We start from the raw sequence: 18,427 nt of genomic DNA, 5'->3' as shown, positions 1-18,427 counted from the left end.
TTGTGAATCAATGTGGTTTTGTTAGTGCAAGATGTAATTTCCCTCGCCTGCAATGCAGGAGGTAATGCCGTCTGTATATTTGGAGCGTGCGTGTTCTCTCTCTCCGTGGTTTCGTGGATTTCTATTCCGTTCCTCTAGTTTTTCCCTCCACATTTAGAAACGTGCGTTTAGATTATTTGGTTGCCACCATATAATTTCCCACAAATGATAAGCCACTTTGTTGAGCTATCATGTGTGGCCAGGTCACCTATAAAATTCAGAGATATTAAATAATAGCTCAGTGGGCTTTAGCTGGTAAAATAAAATAGTTTAGTTGAAAATAGCATCCAAAATATTTATTCAGTTGAGTCTTTCTTTCACACCCAACAAAGAAGAAATTGACCTAAGTTGTCTGGAAATACAGCACTGTGATATTGGCATGAGTAAGGCACTGCCAATACCCTCACCCAATTCTCTCTCATGCCCTCACTCTCACCCATGCTCTTGTGCATGCTGCTCCGGTAGGAAGCGTCGACCTCCTGCAAAAGTTCCTTGAGCAGCTCCTCTTGCCTCAGTGGGACAGGCACCAAGCACAGCATGGCCTCCTGCCAGGAAGGCGGCATGGGTGCCACTGGCCCACTCTCCACCTGTCGCTTGAGCGCTAGGTAGTTCAACTGCATTGTTTTGGAAACGCATAAACACTCACACATCAACGATTTGCTATTCGCACGACATCAACGATGTGCAAAGCAAATCCGGATATGTACACTTTTGTCCCAGAGTCAAGAAGTTGTCACATCCCTCATATGCACGTGCATTCTCTGATATTCCAGTTCCTCCAACATGGGAAATGAACATAAAAAATATATCGAGCTAAACATCGCAATGTTTAGCTCGATAAAATATGTCCTGCAACCACACCAGGCCCTCACGTCCTATGCTAGATCCCTCAACTGTTGCAGTTGATGCCATCCTCCAAACTCTGTACAGCTGTACAAGAAATACTAGAAAAAAAAGCGAAGCATCCTGTTTTTCAATAATGCCTCATTTTGAAATATTGAGACTCTAAGTCTCTATTCGGCGAATGCATTCAGACATTCAGATGACAAAAGTCAACTCTTAACACGACAATGCGACACCACATGTCGATCCTCTAAGTAAAAAAAAAGTAGAGACGGGAATCAAAATAGAAAGTAGATACTGAACACAAATATTATTTTACAATAAAAATGTGTGTACGTTTGGCAAAACCATTTTGCATCCTCAAACAGATGGAAATGTTCCCCCAGTCTGAATCCTGCATATTCTTGCTGCCCACCCACAACATATTAGCACCAGACCACCTATATAACGGAATTATTATGACCACCCACTAAAGAAAGATCAAACAAGAGATGAAAAGGACAATATGTGTCCAGGCGTAAATAGAAACCCATGAGAATCTTCACACCAAATCAAGAAGGGATGTCTTTATCCCAGTTAGACAGGCCCAGCCTCATAATATAATAATTCCACACCCTCAACTGAGCTTTACTCACATCAACTCAAGGGATGAATAGTACTGGAACAGGAAGGACTCACCAACTCATTCAGGTTGCAACATTCAGAAAAAAAGTACCTGGATCTTCAAGCAAAACACATCGCCAGAGCATATGCAATCTGCTGCATATCAAGTAGGCCACAGAGCTAGAGGAAGGGAAATCCTGCAGCAGGAAGTTAGAAAAATCCATGTGTCCACAACTACACGAAAGCAGAACCCAGACGTCCAGAACTCAGCACAGCTCTTTTCTTGTCGCAATGTTTGGGGCGCAGCTTCGTGGGCTTGACGCCTCTTGTGCTGGACCCCTCCAACCCCTCTATCTCCCCTTCCTCTGCTTGAGATAGGTTATGCTATTCCAAGCTATAATCTATTATAGTACTTCACGTTCTTCCTTGTTTTTTTAACACAGAAAATTGACCTAAGCCAGAGCCAACATTGTGCGCATGTCTCCTCTGTGCCATCCCATGATGCCAGGATTCTTACCCTTGTTTTTTTCTGCGTGCTGTTCATCTGCAAAAGAGTCCGAAAAATATGTCAGTTTTGCAAATAAATATTGCATCCAAAAATTGTAATATTTATCCTCATGGCAAAAAGTGATCTTATGCAGCATCATAAAATGTATAGAATGTCTCCACTTTTACAACATTCAGTGAAACAGCATTAGGTTAACGAAGATAGTGCGATGCCATTGTAGTTGTTATGAATGTAAAAAATGCGTAGACTAATCATATTTACTTTTGTTCCAAAAGTTATAACTGAGGTACAGTATTTGGAAAAAGTAAATTATAGCGAAAAAAATTTAAAAACAAGCTTGAAACTAATTAAAAATGCTTCATAAAGCATTCATCATTGTTGAAGGCCTGTCTAGCCAGTGGACCATCTACCCAGGTTGGTTGTAAAATCGTTCAAGATGAAATTAATTTGAAAGAAAAAAATGCTGAAAATACCCTCATTTCGACAAGTATAATAGCTCATTCATAGTCTCATAACTCTCTGTCCGCAATACAAACAGTGGCCTACAGTTATGGCTGGGGGTTTGTTTCCTGAACTCTGGGGTGTCCTGTTATCACTCTTGACTTATGCATGTTGAACTCCTTTAGCAACGAACGCAACCGACTGTGCTAATAGGAGGTACAGGGGAAGGACAACAAACTAAACACAAAACGTAGTTCAAACAGAAATTAGTTTTCATTTTAGATGAATGATACTCACTACCAAGCTATACATTGACTAACTGGTCGAGCTCTGACACATGAGAGTGATTATTCACGATGTAAGTATATGTCTTGGCTGGACTGTGGCTAGGTATACTGACCGTAGAAGGCAGCTGTGGCTCAGGTGGAGATGGAACCCTTTGCCTGTTGTGTTCTGCTGTCCCCTCATAAACCTTTAGGGCATCGGCCAACCTGTACAACACAATGCGACAATGATTTGGGATTTCCACGGTAATACAGCAATCATGCAGTGGATAGCGCATGATACTATTAACCTAGTGACCTGGGTTCAATTCCCAGCCACGATTAACATAAATATTGGGTCATATTTAAAAGTCATGTAAAGCTATCAAATGTACTAGTTTGGCCGAAACAGTCCCGGTTTCTGAACGTTTTTCAAAAAGGCTTGCCGATAAACACGCATAGGAGAGATGTGTTGCTAGTTCTGGTTGACTTGGCTTATCTGCAGAATGGCAGTATGTAACTGGAGTTATGGTATAGCTTCCAAGGAGCATTTCGAGATGCTGCCTAGCTGAGGATAGATATGAATAAAGGTTGTGATTTGCTGCTCAAATATTGTGTGCTGTACCATCAATAACAACACCATCACCATCATCAATAGAAGTGGCATCATTACCACCAACATCATCACCACGACCATCATCACTGCTGTCATCATCATCATACTTGGTCCCAGTGCTGGATAAATGTCTCCCCAAATTGTTGCCATCTCTGATGATCCTGAAATGCTGCAATCCATCTCAATCGTGCACGTGAACAGATCTCGCTGCCCCACCTTGGCAGTGATCATTGTCGGTGTTTTTTGCATGTCCCAATGCAGTACAAATGCTGCACCCATGCAGGGGAGACCAAGGCCGTGCACAGCTCAAACTCAGTGGAACTTCATCCACCAAAAGTGCATATCAATAGCAAAATCATTCATCGTCATTATCGTCATCGATCCATCATTATTCTTAATACATAATCATTGTCAACACCATCAACTTCATCATAATCAGCATATATAATCATCATAATCGATCCATTATCAATACATTATACATCGATAATCATCCTAGTCATTAGCAATCTATCATCATCAGCACCATCAACCTCGCCATCATTCATCCACAGTGGGAGATCACAGATAAACAAGTACACATTGCATGATGAGGAAGAGTTTTCCTTGCAACCACGCTTATCTCTAAAATATCCGCTGAACAGGAGTTATATCGGCAGCAGATGTGTCTGTTCGCCTACTTCTGAGCGTGATAAATATCTTTGGATACTCGGAGCAATATATCCCGCGGATAGATTCTTGCAGAGGATGATGTAAATTGGAACACGCAGGCAAAACGTGTACAGGCGCCAACACCTACATAATCTGCTGCAGCAGCCGCCTCTGGCTCTCACTGCGCCGGTGATGCAGCAGCTTCCTCTGCTTGGGTGTCATCTCCCGCGATATCACAGAGTCCGGGTGGATAATTGGAGGCAAGTGAGGAAGCACAAGCGAGTCATCCTTGGAAGGCTTGGCAGCCTTCAGTTTGTTTGCCATCGCCATATCTGGAAAAAATGTATACACCATTCAATTCGGCTCAATTCAATATATTAAATGCATGCAAAATAAAGTCTGGTAAACTGCGTGGCACTGGATAGAGTTCTCAACTTACAAACTGGAGAAATGTGAGTTACAATACTGACCCGGAGGTTGACCCGTTTTCAGTGTGGACAAAATGTCTATTGTTTTGTAGAGGTCAGCAGTGGCAATTACATGGAGTGACAAATTCCGTGAAAATAAATGTAGAGATGGCACCAGCCCTCAGGGTCTCCAACGAATAGAATCAGCACCCCATCATGGATCGTACGAGCTCAGGAGATACAACCACTTGATGTAAATCACACACACGCGTACATTACATTAATTTACATCATTTACAATACACATCCCTCATAGTCACAGCGGTATGGGATGTATATAAAGTTGCAACATACTCATGTTAAGATGTCCCTGCTCATCCCTGAGGCAGGGGTGGACATTCCCCAATTGCCATGACAGTGATGAGTCATTCCATAGAACGCATGAACAACACGCAAGTGTTACAATAGCTACTTATTACCAGCACCCCCAGCATCAACGTGAAGTGTAAACAGGTTTCAAAAGTTAAGCACATCGTGTTTTAATGTTCGCAAATTCCAATGCACAATTCAAACACTGCGAATTAACTGTAATAACAACAACAATAAAAGTGCAAGCGGCTTACCGCGTTGTATTATTGAATCCCCGGGTCTTCGTTGAAGGCAATACTTGCCTATAAAACTGTGACAACCTTTACAAATTCATAAATGCCAAGCGATGTTGTGCCATTGCGTTGGCTGCGCAGAGCGCATTGCCGGTACAACAGCGCGGGTTGCCGTGGCAACGGCCGCCGTGGGTGGCGCTCGTCGCCGTGACAACCCGACGGCCATCTTGCTAAGGGGGGGATCCCCCGCAGTGTGAATGCCGTCACGCGCCAGCCACCCTCACCAGCCGTGACGACGACGAGGATCGCCGCGTAAAATAGAAAATATAAATAACATTTAATTAATTTTTCAATAAAAAATAATAATTTGAAAATAATAAAATAACCAAGATTATGAATTCCTGCAAACATGAAAGTTTTAAGTCGTTCATGGGTTGACGAAGATGACTGGCAGATGCACCACCTGTGTCTCCCCCTCTGTGCCAACTCTGCGTTTTAGACGCCCGGCCCGCTCGTTGTTGTGAGCAGCGACGTTCATAACGACCTTGACAAAGATGGCCGCCGTGTGCGACACTCGCTCGGCCAAGCCGCCAATTGGGGGGGGGGGAGGGGCTTGTTGCCAGCCAATAAGATTCGCGCGTTGTGCCCACGTGCGAATGTGGTGTTGCTCCGGAAACAGGAACTCAACTGGTGCCGCGTCGCGCACGCCACCCCACAGCACGGGACAGTGTCTGTTGTTGACAGTATCAAAGCTGTGAAAAAATAAGAATGGGGTTTACCATTACCTGGCAATAAAACACGTGTTAAGATGTTCACACACCAAATAGAACGGGTTTTTTTTGTGTGCAAACAATCAAGTCGGCGTGAACCACACGCAATGCTTGTGGTGAACGTGCAAACAGACACGCTCTGATAGTGATCATTATCACGATGTCGTGGGTACACAGGGAGAGCAGCGAGGCAACACGTTTATTTCAACAACACTTGTTAACACGATGGGTAGCTGCCCCTTCCACCAGGTAACTGGGGGGGGGTGGTCTCTCCAGGCTAACTCGCCCGAACGCGACTCGGGGGGGGGGGGGGTGGAGAGCTGTCAAGCCGGACTACGACTAGAGTCCTGGTCTTGACCCCGGGACTTCTTCAGGAGGACGTCTTCGTGTCTTCAGACCAGCAACAACCACCGGACCTGTTAAGGGGTCCGGCTAATATCCCCAGTCCCGGGGTCTCCCACGCCCCTAGGCACTGCCTCCCTTCTCGACCCTTCCAGAGGCCCCTGGAACCGGTCCCGGGGTCCCCCAGCCCCCTCTTTGGGGGCCCCGGTACCTCCAGCCACCAGCCCTCCGGGTTCATCCGGAGTGCCATGGCCCCCTGTCACCCTGCGCCGCTCCCGGCTCTCTCGCCCCCTAGCCTGGGAGGGCTGCCACTGCACGTGGAGTGCACGATGCACACTGCCGTGTTGTGGGTGGTGTGAGCAGCATGTCGGGCCCGTGCTTTACACACGGGCCGGCCCAACGTGGCACGCAGTGTCATCCCCCGATGCCACTACAATTATATATATGCGTTGTCTTTATGTAATTTATGCATTGTCTTTGAAACTAATTGGGCTACACCAGAAAGAGCAGCCTTCTTCGTGGCCTAGTTCCACCAGTGGCAGACCAGAGAACGCTAAAAGGCGAAGAGTACAAGGACAATGCCACTATCAGGGCATTTATAGGTCGGTGTGAGCAGCTACAAAATGGGACCTTTTTGCCAGTATCAAAGTATGAAAAATCACAGGTTTTACCCTTTCTAGCAAAAAAATAAATATAATTGTTTTTGCAAGAAATCATGTCTGCATTAACCACACGGCACTTGTGAGCATGCAAACACAAACACGTTCTGGTAATATTTACATTGTCTCTGAAACTGATTGTTCCACACTAGAGACAGATTTCTTTAGGGCCTTGTCTCAAACAGTCTTAGACCTGAGAACACCAAAAGAGAACAGCACAAAGACAATGCCACTCTCAGGGCATTTATAGCTGCGGTGTGAGCAGCTACAACATGGGACCTTTCCTGCCAATATCAAAGCATAATAATTGGTTTTACCCTTTCTGGCAATAAAAAGGTGTTAAGATATTCAAACACCAAGGCCTTAAAGAAAGCTGTCTCTGGAGTGGAAGAGTTTCAAAGACAATGCAAATCATGTCTGGTGAACTTGCCAACAAACATGCTCTGATAATATTTGCATTGTCTTGGAAACTGATTGTTCTACACCACGCACCCCAGAGCTGTTAACCCACTCGGTTGACGCCGTATTCTTGGACAGGGAAATTGAGTTTTCACGTCCATACGGCGTACAGCCGTTTCAATACAGGCAACAAAAATAATGTTCGTCTATTTATTCGTGTTTCTTCCTTGTGATGGGACTTTGTAGAGTGAACGTTGACATTTATATTGACACTGTGTGACCAATAAGGTCTGAATTGGTCTGTAATAAGATAGGCACTGATAAGGTATGCGCACCCCATGGGACACGAGTCAAAGCGTTTGATGACACCGCATTGAGTGTGCAAAAGCACAAATAACAAAACAATATCTCAACATCTTCTTGGTTCTTTCGGTAAAGTCACGTAAAAGGGAAATAATAAAATAATAAAAATAAAACATTATTATGTTTTATTAGTATGTTTTATTTTTAATTATTTTATTATTTCCCTTCTACGTGACTTTACCGACATAACCAAGAATATGAATCCCTGCAGTCACGAAAGCTTTAAATCGAAAAATATCTCAACATGTTCGTCATTAACACTGCCTCTTTAAAAGTAGAAAACAAAAACCGTGGCGACGTTTCGCTGTTCTTTACACCACGCGAGCTAAAGAGCGTGGATACGAGTTGGGAGACTGCACGCATCAATTTCATTCCCTGCTCAAATGACCGTCCTTGCCGTGCTCATCTCCTGTGTACTACAGCCCTGCAGACGACTATTGTGGCAACCTAATTTGGCTGACACAAGGGTGTTTTATTACATTAGGCGAGAAATTCTAAAAGGGATTATTATTTAGGCTTTGGTGAACTTCCTTGTAACGTTGAAGCCGCCTTCGAGAAAACATATTGTACAACTGAAAATGTTGCAGTTTCAACTTGTTATGGCAGGCGTTACACAGTATTCAATTGCAAAGACGTAACCGTAATCACAGCCCAGGCAGCACATACTCCAGTTTCCATGACACGCCCTTTGACACCTTCCTTCGTTGCCTTTGTGATAATAAAAAAAACCTCAACTCTTTTCGAACATTATTTGAGTAGCCGACATATTTTGCTGGCACGATATACTTCCTCGTTCAGCAAGAAATGAGGACTTGACAAAAAACGACTCGAATAAAGAGTATCAATCTCATCAATTATATTATCAATCTGACATGCACATGTATCTCAACCATTGTGGTTGTTCAAACACTGATGGCGTTTTATGTTCACATTCAGTGTTGACTCTGATCCACCGAGTTAGTCATTCCTGTCTCTCTGCTGTATAGAGCAGCTTAACCTTCTCATGCATGTCTAATTCTGCTTTTACAGCAGTTACCCAGTTTGTTGAGGGATAGTTGTGTGTGTACAAACCTTAGCTAGGTATTACCACAATCATGGCAGTGGAACAACATTCTCAAATATTATAAGGATTGCAGCTGATATGCAAACTGCCTAATTTTGTCGCCAAGAAACACTACAATACCACATGCTGTTGATTAAAAAGGACTGTGTAGATATGCATACGGTAGTTTCTTTTGGGATTAATCGCATGGTCGTGTGGGTTGTCAGCATTTCATTCTTCAATGCTGTACAGCCTACACCGTGCTCACGCATGTGTACTATTGTATACGTAATGTTTTATTTCAGTAGGTTACATCTAGATGTCTTGTAGTTTATGTTTATTGTTAAGTGTTAAATACTGATACACAATGTATATAAGTTACACATCACTACACCATCTCAATATAATCCCGTTTCAGGGATATAGATGTTTGTATTTGTGGTAAGAAAAGCATTTTTGAGGTGGCCGGATTAGCTTAGAGGTGAGACCAGTGAGTTGGCACGACTCACAGGGAAAAATAAAATATAATGATGGGTTTGTTTTACTGCATCGTTCGTACAAATTGCATCTCACAATCGGTGAGGAGCCACCGACTAGCTGGAACGCGACCGGCTGGTGAGCTGGCACCAACTATTGCTCTGCTGCTCCCTGTATAGTATGTGGGTCTTTCGGTAAAGTCACGTAGATAAAAAATATATAAATAAATCACGACGTTTCGATCGCAACACAAGCAATCGTCTTCAGGTGAAAAAATACAGCAGGCGGACTGCTGAGGCAGGAGAAATGTAGCGAGAGAGCGACTGCAGCCAGAGGTCATATCGGTTTGAGATTAATACAACCCAAGGGTAAGTGGGCGGGGCAGAGCCAGATACACCTCGGCCATTGTATTGCTAGATATTAGCATGTCAATCTGTTAATGTAACCCCACGACTACAGTGCTGAAAAATCCATTGTATTGCTAGATATTAGCATGTCAATCTGTTAATGTAACCCCACGACTACAGTGCTGAAAAATCCATTGTATTGCTAGATATTAGCATGTCAATCTGTTAATGTAACCCCACGACTACAGTGCTGAAAAATCCATTGTATTGCTAGATATTAGCATGTCAATCTGTTAATGTAACCCCACGACTACAGTGCTGAAAAATCCATTGTATTGCTAGATATTAGCATGGCAATCTGTTAATGTAACCCCACGACTACAGTGCTGAAAAATCCATTGTATTGCTAGATATTAGCATGTCAATCTGTTAATGTAACCCCACGACTACAGTGCTGAAAAATCCATTGTATTGCTCGAGATTAGAGATTATCATGTCAATGTGAGACGGCTCCCGCAGCAGCGGCTGTGTTAATGAGAGACATTCAGCCTATTAAACAACGAGCACCACTGCCGTATCGAAGAAAAGGGAGCAGCAGCTATGATAGTGAGACATTTAGCCTGTTAATGTAAAGAGATTTCACGACGTAATGTAACTCAGAGAGTCGGAAATAACTGCTAACATCGCCAGGTAGGATGGAAGCATCACAGCCAGTTATGACTTTACCTGGTTAATAACGTCCTTCCAATGATTTCTCAGTTTGTACCCATCTTCTCGGTTGAAATTGTGTCCGTGTTTATATATCTGGATGGCTTCATGAACAAATCTTTGTTGATAGCCAGTGGTTTTGCATAGTACCTTCGTCTTGGAAAAATCAATTCCATGTGTGCCCACAGCGTTAAAACAATGATCAGCGACGGCAGAGGTATTGGTCCTTCCGTATTTCAGATCTGCCTTGTGTTCGCGAACGCGGTCTAAGACATGTCGCTTAGTTTCCCCAATGTAACTACTGCCACAGACACAGCTTAGTTTGTAGACACCGGGGTATTGCATGTCAGGGATCACATCCTTCACAGATGGGATCAGATCACGAATTTTATGTACTGTGTTGAATCGGACCTGGATCTTGTGTTTGCTCATGATTCACACCATCTTGCCCAGAAGAATTCCCTCATCAAAACTTTACACTATCGGGCTCGTTGCATTTCTGACTATCACTACCTAGCCAGTGAACTGGAGCACGTACACCAAGCCCTCCAGATGAATGGATATTCGGATTGCACAATCCGTAAAGCTGTCACCCCAACCGTTGGGAGAGAACTACCTGAGGATCCAATCAAAACCATCACCTTGCCATACATAGCAGGGGTCACCAAAAATATTTCCAAAATCAGCCAATTAGTGAGTGTCTATACATGTCGGAGGAAACCGAAGCACCCAGAGAAAACCCACGCATGTGAGGGGGAAACACTCTACCCCCTACAGAAAAGACACATTATATTAGTCCACACTTGGCTGGACTGTGATCCACTGGCAAGCCAGAGCATGGCACCCCACCTCCACAGCACTGGATTACGGGTGTGCATAGCCACCATCGCCCAGCATGTTATGGAATGTGACACTGATTCCAATCAAAATGTGTACATTCGGCTCTCCGCTCCGTATTTGGATGGCAGAGGTGGTGAGCTACGCTGCGAGCATTGGCATTAATTCTCAATCAGAGATTGCTTCTCTGTGACCCTACACAAGCATAACACTGCTCACTGTCCTGACGGGGATCAGGCGTACCATAGGACAACCTGTTTTGACTGCCGCTGAAACGCTACTCTTTTTTTATCAAGCTCAACAGGGTATTGGGTGGAGTTGACACCAACCTGGAATTGAATTTACAATATTTTAACCTCTGAATAAATATTCTCTCCCACAGCACTACCTGAAGAAACACGTGACCCAACCAATGCATTGTCTTTGGCCAAACGTCACAATATAGGGCCACAGAGCTTGACCAATTGTTGCTGGGGCCCGTTTCTGGCTGCCTTCTCGCCTGTGTGGTTTCCCGGTCCCTCCGTGCCAGCACAGCGCACGTTGTACATTTTTGAGATGCAATTTACATGACTGATGCTGTACATAAATAAATATAGACATTCGAGTGCCATTTTTAATTACAGCACTGTACCAAATGACTGTACCCGTGATTTCTCAACACAGAGATGTTGAATTGTGCGTCACGTAATGTTAAGCTCCCAACGGATTCCCCCCCTGCATTGCAGTGAATTAGTACGTGTGCTACATGTTTTTGGGAAACTTCCAAACAGTAAATGGCATCTGCATACTTGAAACCCTGCCAAAAAACTATGCACAGTAACTGGAGACCAAAAGAAAATACATTTTAAAAGTTTGCATTAAACAATCTTCAAATAGTCATCACTTCAATCAATCAGGTCACAAATAAGTGCTATAACAATGTCAGTGGGGTTAATGTATTTGTTTAGAGTGCTTTGCCTAACCCAGGGGTCGGCAACCAAAATAACAAGAAGAGCCATTTCTTTCCAATTCGGTACAAAATTCAGTATTTCAAGAGCCGCAATGCATCTGAGTACATACTGTACATACGTACATATCGTCAAGAAGCAGCCCGTAAAGAGCCACATGCGGCTCCGGAGCCGTAGGTTGCCGACCCCTGGCCTAACCTGTGAAAGTCTATTGAGATTCATGGTAATATAAACTTGGCGGTGTCATAGTTACATAAGGAAATGTAATAAATAATTCAAGCAAGCTAACATCAAAGGATTTCAATGTGGTATTATGTTTGCTGCATGAGTGTACACTTACACTCTGTCCATCAAAAAAGCATAGCTTGGGAAGCACACATTTTAGTTTCTCCTGGGGAAAAAGTCCGTGCATTATTTAATAATACTGTCATGTTTAGTCTTATATAGTGTAATTCATGCACCTCACAATCGCTGAGAACGCACATACAAGCTGGAAGGCAGCCAGGCGATGAGCCAGTGCCAAGAATTCCCCAAGCTCTGCTGTCTTATATATATCAAGATGTTTTCAACAAATTAATTAGTTTTTATACATGTGGAAGGAAACCGGAGCATCCAGAGAATGCCTGCGCACGCGAGAGGGAAACACTCGATCCCACACAGCAGCGACATATTTATTTCGTCTGCACTTTTCTGTACTGCCTTCTCCTGGTAAACCAGGTTATGGCACCTCAATATACTCAGGACCACGAAGGGAAGTGAACACCGCCCTAAGCCTGTTTGAGGAGAGCATCTTACTATTTGATGTACCATTAAGTGTATACGTATAATCAGAATCCAGATATGTTTATACTGGAGGAATCCGATGAGCTTGAAAGTTATGCAACACTAAACAATCCACATCCTACCAGGCAAAGCCCACTGAGGCATTAACTTATTTTTCAGAAGCGACCTGGCCACAAATGATAGCTCAACAAAGTGGCCCATCATTTGGACACTCACAGCACCAAAATGCTCAAAATAATCTCAATGCATGCTTCATATTGAATTATCCTTTGGCATCATTCACAGAAGTAGAGATCAGTGTGTACCAATGTTTCTGCCAGCGTTATGTAATTGTCCTCACCTAGCGAAAGAACATGTTGAACCGAACATTTATATAACAAGACATCGGTGTTTCTGCAATGTGTTGCACAGTATGTTCTGTATTCTTTGTTTGTGTTTATTGAAAAATTGGCCACAAAAGCACTTGCTCTCTTAGGTGACTCATAGAACACGACAGTGGTTCCTGACCTTTCTGTTGTCCTGTACCCCCTAACAGACCGATCAGCTGTCCATGTACCTCGAACCAGCAGGTAGGTTTTATATTTTACCATGCCAGATAATTGTTGTCAGTTGTTTGCATTTTGCAAATCACTAAAAATGTTTAACTTTAATTACATTCACGCATAATTAACATCAAATAAATGTATATTCATTTATTTTGAACTTGTTTCGCACTGTACACAGCCAACCAGGAAAATCGCCTGATGAAGCTGGTTGTAATCACCAACGAAACGTCGTACTAAATTTGTAAATGTTGTGAGATTACTCTCCAACACACCGGTGTGCTGAAGTAGAGTAACTAACTGTAACGTTTTGTTTACGTGACAAAACTTACTCATTGGCTGTCGGGCGGTGGCGGGTTCACAACACATTTATATTTACGCGATCTAACACAAAAAACATTTATTATGGGCGTGCTAATTCATGAAATAGTTACAATTTAAGATGTACACTTTCATAAGAACCATCAACATAAAAATGGAAATTTCAGAAACTGGCTCCGGTTAGGCATGCTAATGAGCACTAACCTCATGCTCGTTGGAGCGGACAAGAGATGTTGCCTTTGTCATGCAAAGGCAATAAGAACTATGAACTGTGACAGATGCCTTTAAAAGACCAGTATTCCATTTCAATGGGCACTCAGATGCTTTTATATTTGTTAAGTGAGGGGTACACGGGTATGAGTTAACCAGCCTGGGTAAGCTGAAGACCCCACTTCAGCAGAAGTGAACCAACACTTTGCTCAAACAATAACAATCAAACTGCATGTACTGTGCAAATAGCTAAGAGGAAAGAGTTCCTTATAGAGAAGTGACATTTCCTTATTTTTGTTAGAGCATGTCTAGATAATCTAGATAAAGATAAAAGATCCCTCATTGAGCCATATAACCTCCTGTGGAAAGTGCTGATAGTGAGCAAGTATGAAGTTGTGGTTCTGGCCAGCGTAGTCCACAGCCAGTCACCTTTATCTAACGAGTATTCATGTCTATACAATACGCCAAACAATTGCAAATTACATGTTTAAGTACTAAAATATTTCCTTTAACTTCATCATAAGCCATGTTCTATCCATTGCTGTATGAAGGCCTGTAAGGAGCCAGATGGGGGGTGGACCAAAATGGTGAATCATTTACATCACAAATAGTTTGTTTTCACCAAGTGTGTTCCTAGTTGAAGAATTGCACAACATTTGGGACTAGTTATCAAGACTAGTTGGGCCCATGGACTACAAGCCCGTTGCTCGTCATCCTAGACTTTGCTCGATTCCTCCGAGCTACAGACTGTGCCCTCGGTTTAGTGGCTTTGGAGTAGGGATTGTACCAGAAATGTCTTCTTCTTGATTAGATTATGCCTTTTAATACTTTTGATATTTTACTTTAAAAACTTGGATTTCCTTTTTTAATTACGTTGTTAAATCCATTTACTGCATTCATCCCGGTATAGCTGAAGCCCAAGAAATTTAGACTACCATCAACTTTGAACTTGCCTCTTGCGCATGTGTTTTAATTGCCTTGTAACCACCGCGAACCATTGCGTGGTTCTTTGTAAACCCTTTTATGCGAGATGCCCTTAACCTTCATGGAATACAAGTTTATTTGTTCTGTTGATGTTTCTTTATAGTAATTTATGAGTTGAGGGTGAGAATACATTGGAGAAAAACGAGATGTGACTGGACTCCATCGCGTGTGGATCGGTGGCTGTTTGTATATGCTCATGGACCCCTTTTCTGGAAGATTTGATCTGGCCTTTTGGGAAGTTTATGAATTTTGCGTTTTAGAGGTTATAGCCCAGACCGATGCTCACAACTTCCTGTAATACTTTTCAGATATTTCCCATTTTATTTTTCAGTGCCCATGTTTCTGATCTATTTCAAAGCGGGTGGTATTCTGCAATCCTTTGGCAAGGTTCAGACTTTGTAAATAGAAACCACGTTTGACTTTTCACTTGATTTCTCACTTAAATGGACACCAAAGTGGTAATAAATGTATCTTACCCAAGGGCTAATGGGCTATATAGCTGCCTCAACCAATATTTTTACAAGTAACATGCTTTTGATTTTAAAAAAATAATGTATATGCTATAACCACAGATCTCTATTTATATCGGTTATGTAAATTGATACGAATAAAAAATATAGTGCAGTGGCCAAAATATCTGTGTCTCCATATATTAATAATTTGCCTCCCAGATTCAGTTCAAAATTAGTGTTGGGCACTTTTGAAGACCATAAATTCAGGTTACTCGTTTTATAGTGTTGTGTTCTCATCACTCCACTGATTTACACACAATGAGGCAAAGATGAATCGACCATAGGAGCAAGTGCTGTTCGCAAACACCTGTGATGAATGAGAAGACGTCTCAGGTTGTGTGTGGATGTGTGGCTTGCACTGTGCTTGACCACCTTTGCCGTCCCAGTGATAATGTTTATGAACCACATCTGGCACTCCGTTGAGGCTGAGTCAACCCAGAGGAGGACCAGGACACGATCAGATGGTACCACTTGTAACTGATGGGCACACCGCAAACACGCACGGATCCCCGTTCATCATCGCCTATTAATGGTGGACAAATGCATGGTCTTTGTTCGAATCCTGGCACATAAGTAACTTGAGTGGCCAGTCATATTGGAACCTGTTCTTGGCCTCCACTAAGTCGACTCGGCCTTAAATAAGTTATTGGTGCAGCGTGCAAATATGAGAACAGCAGAGACAAAGGTGGCTGGGCGTGGAGCCAATCTGCCCTTAGGAGGTGCTCACATATCTGTATGGTACACATGGGCGCATTCACAGTCATGCAAATTACAAAACACAATTTGGATATAGACGCAGAGGAAAAAAAACAGTTTTAATCTATTTTAAGAACGGGACTACTGTGACTATGACTACTGTATTCACGTCACACAAGCACTTTGTCGACAGCCATTATTTTCATGCTCAAATTTTTTTCTTTGGAAACGGAAACAGCCGCTGCTGCATTAGATGCAACCCAGCAGGTATGCTGTTTAAAGGTTAATGTCACAAAGGAATTTTTAGAAACCAGTTTTTGTTGTAGTGATCTGTAAACTGTGTATTTTGTACAGGAAATGTCTAACTTTGCATTTCTGCATAGGGTAGTGACACAGCACCGACGATCGCGTGGTCGCTGCTCGTTGCAGATGTTCACGGTTCAAAATCCAGCGGCAGCCCTGATGAATACTGCGCTGTCTAATAACGATAACAGCGCTATGCGCCGTCTGCTTCACAGTGGATTAGTCACTAATGGTGGCACAAAAACACGGTCTTTGACGTATCCCCACAATAAAAAGTCGCAGGGTGTAATGAAACGCACGCTGCACCGCAATTACGGATTCAGTCTTGCTGAACTGCAGAACGCAAAGCGCCTTGTGTGGCGGGGTCGCCATCTTGCGAATGACTGAGGCTAGGGGCTGTTTGTGCGCTGGGAGAGGCATCTCGCGGTCATCATTTGAAACTCTATGCCCCGCCCTCTCTATGCCCCGCCCTCTCTATGCCCCGCCCTCTCTATGCCCCGCCCTTTCAAGTGGTAAGAGTTTCATTCATGGGCGGTTCGTGGTTGCAGAGATATAGCGATTTCAAATCGGGTCCATCTTTTTTAAACACCCTGTAGTTATCCCGTTGAGAGGTTATGTAGCTAACCGTGGTGGTCACCACCCTAAGTCATTAACCCGTCGAGTGATTATATGGTTAACTCGTTGTATTAATAATAAACGTGTTGCCTCCAAGTTCGAGTGTGCGCCTCTGTGGAACCCACTAAACATTTTATTAGGTGGAACCAACTCTTTTGTTTGCCTGAACATGCAAAGCCTGAACATGCTAAGTGCCTAACTTGCAAAAGAAAATGAGTAACATGAATTGAATTTCACTTCTACGACTCACGTACACTTTGCACATATACATGTTGGTGATTGTGAAACATTCCCCTTACCATGCTTTGTTATTCATTTTGATATCCTTGAGACCTCAATTGTTCCTGTTTAACTCATAGCGCTTAAACAGGTGGAAGCATCTCAAGGAACCTGGCATGATCCGTGCCTCCTGGCAGTGTCTCCTACTAGCCTTGGCTGATAGCAACACGTTTACACTTCTTATTAGATGTGAATTATACAGGATCATTGTATTCAAATACGATAAGAAGTACTGTTCATGTTGCTGGTCATTTCTTCCCGTGATGTCATACAAAGTCACTGCTATATTATTTCACTGCAGCATTTTCATTTTCTGACACCGGTAAAACGTGTTTGCGTGCAATCAGTCCGAGCTTGTGTTTTGAAAGTACAATGAAGTAATGAGAGTCCCAATTTGATCGATGAATTTTAAAAAATGTAACTGACGAGTGCAGACAGATCCATCTCAGAATCCACCAATGTTTGCAAAACATGTCCACGCTGTGACCGTTGTTCTTTATCTCATTCCGTTGCTTGCAAGAATTTGCCTGCAGGTATTACACCATCTCGTGTTTCTTCATCTATGCAGGTTAAACCACATTTCACCTTTCAAGCACCTCGACTATGCAAAGCTCTTTTGAATTCAAACGTATGTAAATTTTATGTACTATAATGTATCTTCAAAATCACAGATGTCTCCCTGCTAAAGGCAGCGTTGGTGAGCAAGTCTTCATTTGAGCGCCACAGTGGCGAGATGTAAATTTTCTCGCCTGGTATACAGGAGGTCGTTGGTTCGACCCCGACCCTGACGGCTGATGTATATTTGGAGTTTGCGTGTTCTCCCCGTGGTTGCGTGGATTTTTCTCCGGGTCCTCCGGTTTTTCCCTCCACATTTAGAATCGACATCACGCGTTTAGGTTATTTGGCTGACATACATTTCCACGTGATAAGCCACTTCGTTGAGCTATTATTTGTGATCGCCAGGTCGCTTCTGAAAAAGAGCTATTTAGCTCTGTGGGCCTCACCTGGTAAAATAAAAAATAGTTTGGTGTAGATTTGGCGGTGCTGGTCAAACACTACAAATGCCACATTCCCATGGTAGGGGCGAGTCTCGCCATAAGACGGCCCCTGTGAACTACTCCACAAAGAGTTCTGTATTTATTTGTTCCTGACCCTCGATGAGAGATAGGTTGATCTGAAGCTAAACCAGGTTTTTGTTTTATGACCTACACTTACTAATCATATATGTTGAACTTCTTTCGCACCGTACGTAGCCAACCGTGCTAATCGGAGGCGTTTCACAGTTTGATTTGTCATTGTTTTGTTGCAACATTAAAGG

General features: G+C 43.1%; 1 protein-coding gene across 1 annotated transcript in view; it reads right to left on the bottom strand.

The window, feature by feature from the left end:
* Positions 1-5,097, bottom strand: part of DNAH12 (dynein axonemal heavy chain 12) — an 81,889-nt gene extending 76,792 nt beyond the window's left edge. Inside the window, exons 1-5 of the mRNA XM_078872283.1 lie at positions 4,995-5,097; positions 4,113-4,296; positions 2,835-2,925; positions 2,003-2,029; positions 476-653 (exon numbers count right to left, since the gene is read on the bottom strand). Of these exons, the coding sequence (XP_078728409.1) occupies positions 476-653; positions 2,003-2,029; positions 2,835-2,925; positions 4,113-4,294 (478 nt within the window). The 5' untranslated portion in view covers positions 4,295-4,296; positions 4,995-5,097. The remainder of the gene's footprint in view (positions 1-475; positions 654-2,002; positions 2,030-2,834; positions 2,926-4,112; positions 4,297-4,994) is intronic.
* Positions 5,098-18,427: the final 13,330 nt, after the last annotated feature.

This window comes from Lampetra fluviatilis, chromosome 34 (genome assembly GCF_964198595.1).
Source record: "Lampetra fluviatilis chromosome 34, kcLamFluv1.1, whole genome shotgun sequence".
Classification (NCBI taxonomy): domain Eukaryota; kingdom Metazoa; phylum Chordata; class Hyperoartia; order Petromyzontiformes; family Petromyzontidae; genus Lampetra; species Lampetra fluviatilis.
The sequence above is the reverse complement of the archived record's forward strand: the minus strand, read 5'-3'. Positions and strand labels throughout refer to the sequence as shown.